Below are 11,056 nucleotides of genomic sequence, written 5' to 3'. Positions count from 1 at the left end.
GGCAAACAGTTTTGCCTACTAGATAGATGCTCAACACAATTCTATTTAATGAAGAAATATTTCATTTTCGAGCCTGACATGCTTAAAATTATTGAAAAGAGAAGTGCAAATCTCATTCACTGCCTACTGTAACTCCATTCATAACTGGTGCCCGTGGTCCCACTGGGATGAATTTTATGGCAAAGAAAACCACACTCAGCAAGGTTTCACATTCGCCAGCTCAGACAGGCTGACTCTCCTGCAACTTCGCAATGATGCCTCCCCAGGGGTGGGAAAACCTGTTCTCTACCTGGAAAGCCATTGACCTAATTATCCTACTCATTCAGTTCCTCCTTTCCCCTAAGTCAACAAAGAAGAATAATTAAGGACAAGGGAAAACAGCTCATTCCAGCTCCCTATAACCTGCCTTCAGTGTTGGATCAAACTCAGCCATCAACTCCAGGCTGTTGAGAAAGGAAAGAGCCCTGTTTATTTGGGTGCAGGACACAGAGTGCCCGACTCCCGCAGTGTCCAGAGAATTCCAATCTGTCTTTTGATTAAAAGCTTCTCCATCCATCACAGCTGGGGTCTGGTTTGGGTGCACTGACCACAGAGGAAAGGAAGCAGAGGGGGGCTAAACCATCACTTGCCTACCTGGCTCTTCTGCTCCTCCCTACAGCACCTGACTCGTGGGGGCAAAGGAAGGAGGGAGAGGTAAGGAAGTAAGGACCTAACTTGACAGGTGAAGACGTAATCCAGGATCTCGTAGAAGAAGTGTCTGATAGTAACTCTTTCTCACAGGGTGCTCTTCTGGGCTCTTTGCAGACCCCACACCTTCCCTGGGCCAACCGTCTGAGCAAAGTCTCAAAATAATCAAGCCTGGCTACCTCCACATCTCGCTGTAACTGACAGCAAGCAGACTCCACTCCCCCTGGAGACCTTTGCCCTTACTCTGACTCAGGGATCCCTCCAGCCAGCATCTGTGCTTTAGGTAGAGTCCCAGGTTTCTGAACCTCGGTGCTATCTGCTCCTGTGAGTACCATTTGCTCTGGGGCCCTGTTCTGGGCATTGTAGGGGGTTCAGCAGCATTCCCGGGTCTGTCCACTAGATGCCAGTAGCACCCCTCCCTCTAGCTGGGACAACAAATATGTTCTCGGACATTGCAGAATAACCTCTAGGGGGCAGAATTGCTCCTGGTTGAAAACCACTGGCTGAGACTATCCCAGGCAAGAGTTAAGTCCAAATTTCAGTGCTCTCTGAATTCCAGGAGACAGGTTAAGTTCCCTGAACACCTACTTGGCTTAAAGAGGCACTAATCTCTCCTCTCCTCGAAACACTCACTAAGCTTTTGCACAATCATCCCACACCTTCTATTTCACAGCCTCGAGAAGGGGGATAACAAGCCAACAGTGGTAAAACCTGGCTTTGGCCACCCCCAGAAATCCCACACAAATGGTCTTTTCTTTTTAGAATGTGGAGGCATTTGTCACTTTTTGTACTCAACGTTTATTGCAAGGGGCGGGGGGGGGGGGGGTACATTCTATCTGAGCACTCTGCAGAGACAGGAAAAGGGCTGTGTTGAATATTAGGTTCACAGATACCATAATTGATTCAAAACAAATGTACATGACATTGACCAAAAAAAAGTACTTAATAAGAAAACATTTTAGGCATATACAGCTTAACTTGATAAAATTACATTTTGAGGTAGGGCCCAAAGTGGGAAAGGCTGGAGAAAAGTTCCATGGCCTCCTACAAGGCCTCTGCTTTCATGATACACTTTTATGACATTGGGAGTCATTCTACCACTTCCCTGGTCCTTCCCTCCCCAGGACGAAAGGGGCTGGAAGGAGGAAGCAAGAGCTGGTGGGCAGGAAGGAAGACCAGGAAATAGGGGCAGTCATTATTCTTATCCCTTTTTATTCGACATCAATCCCCGTCCCCAAAGCATTTTGTCAATGGAGGGCTTGGTTCTATTTCAAAATGGTGAAAAAAGCAAGTCATGTAATTCAATAATATTTTATTTTCAACAGCATAAAAGAAATTCAATATTGAACCTTCGGAGTAAGAAGAAAGTTGAACCTATTTACAACAAAGCCAGAGGAGAAAGAGGGAAGGGCTGTCACCAGATCCAAATCTTCCACGCTGTCCTGTTTCTGTAGTGAATTAACACGTGAACTGGTGACATAAATAACTTCTCAGAAACATCTTTAAAAACTGCAATCGTTGTAGGTTCCCAACTAGCTGTCTACAGTAACTAAACCCATAGGCTTTGGAAAAATACGATTCACAGCAGTGTGAGCATATCAATAGCTTTTGTCACGTTTCCTCGCAGCGTGAAGTTCCTCCCCCTTTCCCACTATCACAGTACACAGAGAGACAAGTCCCTTCAACACTCGTAAAATTCTTTTATTGTCTACTGTGAAAGTCCCTGTGCATTTAAGCCCTGGTGGTCAGACATCCACAAGCCTGTGAGTCGGTTAGAATTCCCTTCCAGTGGTCTCTCGCCAACCCAACAACCAGGTAGGGGTTCTATCAAAAGTGAAAGTGAATTCTTAATAAGATCTGAACTTCCCCTTGAGGTGCTGCCCTTTGCTTACTACAGGTCCAACACTCCACAATTTCAAAACGTTCTGAAAACAAAGTTTTTTCATAAGTAGGAGGCACACTGATTTGGCAGCAAAACCTGATCTTTATGGGCTGCCCGGAGTCTTTATTTTGTGCGGATATTCTACATTTTGTGGCAGAAATATTAAGGTGTTGATTTATTGGGTGCTGCTGCAGTCTCTATCAATGGAGATCCACAACATACAGTATGTGCAACATATTAGCTTTCTAAAATCCACAAAAATCAGAATGTGAAGGAAATATTTGTCCCGCAGGGTTTAACGTAAGGAGCTGTGGACGTACAGTAGCCTGAACGTATGTCCAAGTTTCACTGGTGCCAAGAAAGTTTTGCAGAGCCCATGTACCAGTTTCTTCAGTCTTTCAGGGAAAAGAAAATGTCTGGAACATTCTGTATCCCAGTGATGGAAGGCTAAGCTTTGTTAATAAAATCCTCCAGATCGTCCTTATAGGAATTTTCTTTGTGAAAGACTGTATTCCTGCCAAAAACCCTAGATAGTTTGACAAATGATGAATACATATTTTTTCTCTAAGGTGATCCCTTTTCGTTAAAAGTATTGTCTTTTAAGGGGGTGGGAGGGAAAGAAGAACAAACAAACAAACAAAAAACTGGGAAAAAGGCCTATTAGTGTGAATACCAGCAGCTTCCTATTAACAATTTATGGTATTTAGAAAATGATTCTCAGTTGCAGAGTTTACAGAGAAGTAGGGTGGGACTTAACCTGGGAACCTGGGCTCTGTCACTTAAGGAGAACAGAACTTGCCAAAGAAAATGATGTTTCGAGTTTTGTTGTGCCTGATGATGTAAATAAAGGGGTGGTCAGCATTGAATTCATCCTTGTGTTGCAGGATTCGTGATCCTGGCACCTCTATGGAATCCCCACCTTCTTCAGTTATTTCTAAGCACGCTCTGTGAATGACATTTGAGAGGGCCACTCCCTCGGTCTCTGACATTCCAGAGAAATCAGATGCATTCTCATTAAAGATGTTTTTCAGCCCTAGGTTTTCTAGACTAGCCTTGGGATCAATCATCTTTTCCACCTTAAATTTTGGAATGGAGAGTTTGACTTTAGCATTGGCCATGGTGCTGGGATTGGTCCACTGCAATAGCGTCTCTGAGTTGAGTTGTTTTTCAACCTGAAGGACAAAAAGGAGAGGAAATTGTTTTTTTTTTATTTCCAATTGTAAAAGATCCTCCTTGACTAAAAGCATAAAATGTCATTGTGAGCCCTATTTGGAAGCAGTACAGATGGTTCATCAAAGATGGAATCAGCCCTGCAGTTTTGGCATGTGACTAGGTTCTCTTAAAAATGGTCCACCCACATAGAGCTACCATATGACCCAACAATCCCACTCCTAGGCATATATCCAGAGAAAACCATAATTCAACAAAGATACATGCACCCCAATGTTCATAGTAGCACTATTTACAATAGCCAGGACATGGAAGCAACCTAAATGTCCATCAATAGAAGAATGGATAAAGAAGATGTGGTACATATATACAACAGAATATTACTCAGCCATAAAAAAGAATGAAATAATGCCACTTGCAGCAACATGGATGGACCTGGAGATTGACATACTGAGTAAAGTAAGTCAGACAGAGAAAGATAAATATTATATGGTATCACTTATATGTGGAATCTAAAAAAAATGGTACAAATCAACTTATTTACAAAACAGAAATAGAGTCACAGATGTAGAAAACAAACTTATGGTTGCCACGGGGGAAAGCAGGGAATCAGGGGGAGGGATAAATTGGGAGATTGGCATTGACATATACACACTACTATATATATAATAGATAACTAATAAGAACCTACTATATAGCACAGGGAACTCTACTCAATACTCTGTAATGACCTATATGGGAAAAGAATCTAAAAAAGTGTGGGTATATCTATATGTATAACTGATTCACTTTGTTGTACAGCAGAAACGAACAAAACATTGTAAATCAACTATACTCCAATAAAAATTAATTAAAAATAAAAATGGTCTACCCAGCTACCTAGCATTGGTCTCCTCCGCTCACTCCACGACAATGGTCCCTTTGTTCTGAAATTTATGAGGGCATTTCTTTTAACTATAGAGTAGCTCTATAGAAATGAATGCATGGATTATGATGTTGCATGGATAATAGTGAAATAAATATAAAACTAGAAAAGTTTTTATGCATAATATTTATTGAATGCTTATTTTAATTTCTCTACTAGGAAATCTAGAATATTCGTGCCCTAGACATGGTATCAAATTTCATAACTCAAATTAAAGCTAAAGTTACTCTTTTTTAAAATGAGAATTTGAACTGTCTAGGATCATCCTTTAAGATCATGGGTGATGAATGCATCTATTTCAGTTGGCTATTTTTAAAATGAGAGATATGCAATGACACATAAAATGACTTAGTCATAAAATTCTTCATTGAGCAAATCTTAAATTGCTCCTTGCCCTTACAGTCTCCCCACTGGCTAGAGGAGAAATACATGTACAACAGACAATGATACTACCTTGACTATTACTACATGGGGCAATCCTGCACTGAAGTCACTCGTGTGAAACCTATAAAAATCAGGGAGATGACAAGGTCACAAGCTGGGCACAAGTTTTTTTAATGGGAGAGGGAACCATTGGATTCTCTTGCTAAGCTATGATAAGTATTTCTTCATGGTTACTGTTTTATTTAAGACAAATTATTAAGACCAAAAGATTGTCATAGGTAACTAGAATTTTTGAGCCAAAAAGTGTAGTCTCTTGGCCATTTACTACCTGAGAGTGAGAAGACAGGAGAAAATTCATCCATAAATCAAAAGTCATTAAGAAGGGGCTTCCCTGGTGGCGCAGTGGTTGAGAATCTGCCTGCCAATGCAGGGGACACGGGTTCGAGCCCTGGTCTGGGAAGATCCCACATGCCGCGGAGCAACTAGGCCCGTGAGCCACAATTGCTGAGCCTGCGCATCTGGAGCCTGTGTTCCCCAACAAGAGAGGCCGTGATAGTGAGAGACCCGCGCACTGCGATGAAGAGTGGCCCCCGCTTGCCGCAACTAGAGAAAGCCCTCGCACAGAAACGAAGACCCAACACAGCCATAAATAAATAAATAAATAAATAAAAATTTAAAAAAAAAAGATAAGCTAAAGCATATTAAATTTTTTTTAAAAAAGTCATTAAGAAGAAAAAATAAACTTTTTCCTTCATTGTATGGGTCAAATTGTGTCCGCCCCTGCTCCCCGCCAAAATTCATGTATTGAAGTCCTAACCCACAGTGCCTTGGAATATGACTTCATTTGAAAGTAGGGTCCTTGTAGGTGTAATTAGTTAAGGTGAGATCATTAGGCCCTAACCCAATATGACTGGTGTCCTTTTTATAAGAAAGGAAATTCCGGACACAGATACAGACACACACTCACACAGGGAGAATGCCTTGGAAGATGAAGGTAGAGATTGAAGTGATGTGTCTACAACCAAGGAAAGCCAAAGATTGCCAGCAAATCTCCAGAAGCTAGGATGGACAGATTCTCCCTCACAGCCCTCTGAAGAAACCAACCTGCAGATACCCTGATCTTGCACTTTTAGCTTCCAAAAATGTGAGACATTAAATTTCTGTCGTTTAAACCACCCAGTTTGTGATACTTTGTTATGGCAGCCCTAGTAAACTAAGACGATTTGTATCCTTGAATATACCTTCTGAGACTCAAAAGATCATCTTCTTTCGTTCTGTACTTTAATTAAAAAAAAAAAAATGGTGTGAGGGTATTTTAAGGAAGTAAAGTGTGAGACAGCTGAATAATGGCTGCAAGAAAAAAATGAGACTAAGGCGTGAAGTGCAGTAAAAAAGGGAGAGGAGTGAACAGAAGAATGAAGATGGGAATTATGATTCAGTTAATAAAGTGATGGATAAAACATAGAATCAAAGTAGCAGGTAGGATGGGGACCAAGTTAGACTGTCCCCTGGAAAGTCAGGGAGTAACTGAGGTGTGACCGGAAATAAAGCAGGTGAATCCTGGGTTGGTCAAAGAACCCCTCCTTCTTCCTGGCAGAGGGTGGCCCAGGTGGAGGGGAGCCAGGAAGCCCGGAGGGCAGGACTGAGGGAGAACAACGGGTCTTGGGGCTGCAGGGGGCTGACAGAGCAGAGGGGAAGCTAGAAAGTCATTCCCAGGCAGGTGAAACCTCTACTGTCAGTTAAACCTTGTGTCTCTACCTGTATAAAAGCATAATAAAACCTTGTATACGTGTGTGCATTAAAAGAACTTTTCAAAGACCCATAGAATGTGCAACACAAAGTGCAAGCCCCAAAGTCAACTGTGGACTTGAGTGAATGTGTCAATTGTAACACATGCACCACACTAACGCAAGATGCTACCAGTAGGGGCTCTAGCCTGGAGTTAAGAGCACAGATTCCAACTTCCTGGGCTCACCTTCCGATTCTACACACCACCCACGAGTTCGTGACCCTGGACCAGCTACCCACCCGCTGTGCCTCCGGCCCCTCGTTGGTAAACGTGAGTACGGTAACATTATAGTTTCTAACTCCTGGGACTGCGGTGAGAATTAGATGAGCCAGTGCGCATGGGGAACTTACAGCTCCTGGCACGTTATAAGTACCAAATAAATATTAGCTGTTCTAACATTGAGGAGAAAGGCCCCCAAAGAACCGTGAAACCCTTAGAGACCACTGAGCAAGTGAATCGTTAAGGCAAGGCTGCCGCAGCCCCACAAGCACCGCCCGAGCAGCTCCTTGGCTCCGCTGCGCCTGCGCGCTGGACGCCCGCCTCCCTCCTCACCTGTTCCAGGCCCGTGGACCCGTGCTCCACATCCTTGGGTAGTAGGATTATCATGCTGAGGTGCTTGTTTTGAAAGGGAAGCTCTATGAGCTTACAGTTGATACCGTCGACGTTGCCCATACAGAACGTGGCCTCCAGGTGCATCATTTGCACTGGTTTGGTGTCCGTCTAAAAAAGGAGAAGAAATTTGCTCTGCTTCTTTTTCTCACACACACCCACACACCCCTCTATACACACACATACTCATAAATTCGTTCCTGATATAGTTTCACATCATTATGGCTTAAAGAGGCAGGCAGGTAATCCACACCATCAGAGACTGTCCTGTCAAGAGTTTATGACTACCTTTGAAAAGTTATTCATGTGCTTCATAATTACAGGAACTATCCATAATATAATACTGTATTTGCATATATAAAACATTAAAAATAAGACAGGATGACTGGAAATACAGGCAAACTTTAACTTAGCCTTTATAGATGCCTATAATTACAAGATCTTTAAACCATTCCTGGTAGAGCTCACTTGAAAGTAAATTCCAGTGCAAACCCATGTATCCATTTATGTAGCTTTTCCTTATACAATGCCTAATATGGAAAAGTTAACGTATAGCAGAACAAAAACCATGCTTGTTTTGTTCTCCGTCTGCCTTCGGTTTTAGTCACCCCTCCCTCGGTCCCCTCTTCCTGCTCTGATCTGATTAGAGAGAAGAACCTTGGTTTTAGTCTCAAATGTGACATAAACATACTCTGTGACCTTCAGCAAGTCACTTAACCTCTCTGGGCCTCAGTTTCCTTGTCAGTGGAATGAGGGGATTGGAAATTTCAGAATGATGGTTCCCTCTGGAGAGGAAGCAAGGAGATGGAGGGGTGGTGGGGCTACACTGGACAGTGCAATTCTTGCTATATTTTTTCTTTAAAATATCTGAAATAAGGCAAAATATAAAGATTTTACAAAGGTGGTTGTTGGTACATTGGTGTTTGTTATACTATTCTCTATAATTTTCTGTATGCTTGAAATATTTCATGATTTTAAAAATTAAGAATGATAACAAACAAAATTATCTCTAAGTCTCTTCCAGCTCCTATCACTCAGGCCTTTCTCTCCAGGCAGCATCCCAGAACTTTTCTTCTCCTCTATGTCCCCATTAATATCTGACCTTGTGTCTCTGCTACAGAGGTGACTCATTTTCTGAAGAAAAATTAATTCATACTAAGGAGTAAAAGACTGATAGTAATTTAGTGCAATTTATTGTCTTGGTTTATACCTCCCATGGGATATTTGCCTGTTAACCGAACCTCTTTGGGGGGAAATTTCAAACATTGTATCAGGTCTGCAGGAATAATATTACAGTAAAGCTTTTATCCGGGATCTTCAAACAGTAAACTGAACCTTACCCAACACTATCTTCAAGCAAAGCTAGACTTTACTTATTTTATTTTTTGTACATACCTCTATTTTAACACTTGTCACAATGTTAGAAAATGTATGTATGTGCCATCCCCCACCCCAACTAGCCTACAGTCAAAGCAGAAACCATTTCTTATTATCTTGGTATGTCCCAGCACATAGTAATTGCTCACTAAATATTTGGTTGATAAATAATTGAAGACTTTGACTCTATGTAAAACCAGAAACAAAATTATGATTTTAAAATAAACATACTACTTTTTAAATTAACTGGTAATTCTTCCATGTATTTCCCTCAAAGAAGTATAGATTTGTCTAAAAATCTCCATCAGGTTAGATTACTAATAGTTTCTGAATTCACAGAAGCTGTGACCACCAAAAACGGTCATCTATTTCATTTATCAGCACTGACTATGGATACAATAATCCCATTTTCTAAAACATAAATTAAGATGTATCTTCTGAAAACAGGACTAAGTAACGACCATCCCAGAAAATATTAATACAGTGTGTGTGGGGGGGGGGGATGTGGGTGTGTGCGCACGCACGTGAGTGCGTGTGTCCACCTTGTCAGGATAGGTACTGTACTAAACTTTTTTTTTTTAATTTATTTTTGGCCACGTTGGGTCTTTGTTGCTGCGTGCGGGTTTTCTCTAGTTGCGGCGAGCGGGGGCTACTCTTCCTTGCGGTGCATCTCATTGCGGTGGCTTCTCTTGTTGCGGAGCACAGGCTCTAGGCGCGTGGGCTTCAGTAGTTGTGGCACACGGGCTCAGTAGTTGTGGCACACGGGCTCTAGAGCACAGGCTCAGTAGTTGTGGTGCATGGGCTTAGTTGCTGTGCGGCATGTGGGATCTTCCTGGACCAGGGCTCGAACCCGTGTCCCCTGCATTGGCAGGTGGATTCTTAACTACTGCGCCACCAGGGAAGCCCTGTACTAAACTTTTAATAATATAACTTCATCAATTTAGTCTAACCCTTAAGAGACACCAAAGGATATGAGAAAAGATTTAGTAATATCACCCCAAAAGTTCAGGAGCTGACAAAAGCAATTCAAAGGAAACAAAGGAAAAGTAAGAGCGCCTGCATTCAAAAGCAGGGTATATCCCCACGCAGCCTTGAATAGTGTTTTATTTTTTTGTTTGGTGAACCGCTGAGAGATCAATGGCATTTTAAATCCTTATTAATTCTCTTCCTAGAGTCTGAGTCTCCAGGATGTGATACGACCTAGCTTTATGATTTAACGACAAGGATAAAGGAATTGCACACATTCTTCCTCCCTTTATAAAAGACACCCATTAACATTTTCTTAAATGTAAAAGCCGCAGATCTGAGGGTGGTCATAATGATGTTCTGGGCTGGCCCTGCAGCCGGTATGAGAAGCACCATGTTTCACGTTTCACTTAAACATTCTCAAGGCCCCTTTGCCAGCACTTCCCAGGGAGGAGAGCCAACCCTAAGCGCTCTGGAGGGGACACTCCGTGTGAGGGTCACTGGGGCCAACACTTGGTCCCCGCTCACAGCACAGGCTATGTACAGTCACGTTCAACTTTAGCTCCAAATAAAAGGCAACGCTAAGAAAGTCAAGAAGCCGTGTTTAAAACTCAGGGACCCATATGTGAAAAATACAGAGTCTAAAGAAGTAATTGTTTGGTGCCTGGTGTCTGAGACAGAGCCCTGTGTGCAGGGTCAGTCCTGGCCCTCGCAGGCAGCAATGAGAAGACCACTGTAATCTGGGAAGCCAAATGGAGGCAGAGCAAGTAGATGGGGACCTGGCTCCCTCCCTAGGACCACAGAGGTTTTGAGTAGGTAAGGAGCACACTCGGTGATTACTGTCCTCTCCCAGTGAAAACGGCCCATGGATCCTGCACAGGAACCCATGGTGGTCCCAAAAGCCAAAAAGGTTTTGTTTGCTATTGGCTGTTTAATCAAACTGATCCTTACAGATCGGTCATTCATTCAACAAACATTGGCTGAGCACCTACTAATGTATCAAGGACTGGGCCAGGAATTATAGAAACTGAGATGGGCAAAACATTATCCCTGCCCTTAAAAGTCCATGCACTGGTAAGAGATCTAGATAAGTAAATAAATAATTAGATTTCAGTGTGGAAAACACAGCTGGGGCAGGGGATTTGGGAGGGGAGGGTGTGGCCTATGAATACAAACGCTGTGGGTACAAACAATAAGACATGGAAACCAGTCCAGCTAATTCAGGTATAGACTGTATCTTGAAGGTCTTTTCTTCCTGGGTTTTAGC

At 42.5% G+C, this 11,056-nt stretch overlaps 1 protein-coding gene across 3 annotated transcripts in view; it reads right to left on the bottom strand.

The window, feature by feature from the left end:
• Nucleotides 1-1,982: 1,982 nt before the first annotated feature.
• SERPINB5 (serpin family B member 5) overlaps nt 1,983-11,056 on the bottom strand; it is a 67,318-nt gene continuing 58,244 nt past the window's right edge. For all 3 annotated transcript variants that reach the window (XM_068562847.1, XM_068562846.1, XM_068562848.1), the window contains 2 exons: nt 7,390-7,557; nt 1,983-3,741 (listed from right to left, as the gene is read on the bottom strand). In XM_068562847.1, coding sequence (XP_068418948.1) covers nt 3,349-3,741; nt 7,390-7,557 — 561 coding nt within the window. In that variant the 3' untranslated portion in view covers nt 1,983-3,348. The remainder of the gene's footprint in view (nt 3,742-7,389; nt 7,558-11,056) is intronic.

Source organism: Eschrichtius robustus, chromosome 14 (assembly GCF_028021215.1).
Source record: "Eschrichtius robustus isolate mEscRob2 chromosome 14, mEscRob2.pri, whole genome shotgun sequence".
Classification (NCBI taxonomy): Eukaryota; Metazoa; Chordata; class Mammalia; order Artiodactyla; family Eschrichtiidae; genus Eschrichtius; species Eschrichtius robustus.
This window is presented reverse-complemented; position numbering and strand designations above follow the sequence as displayed.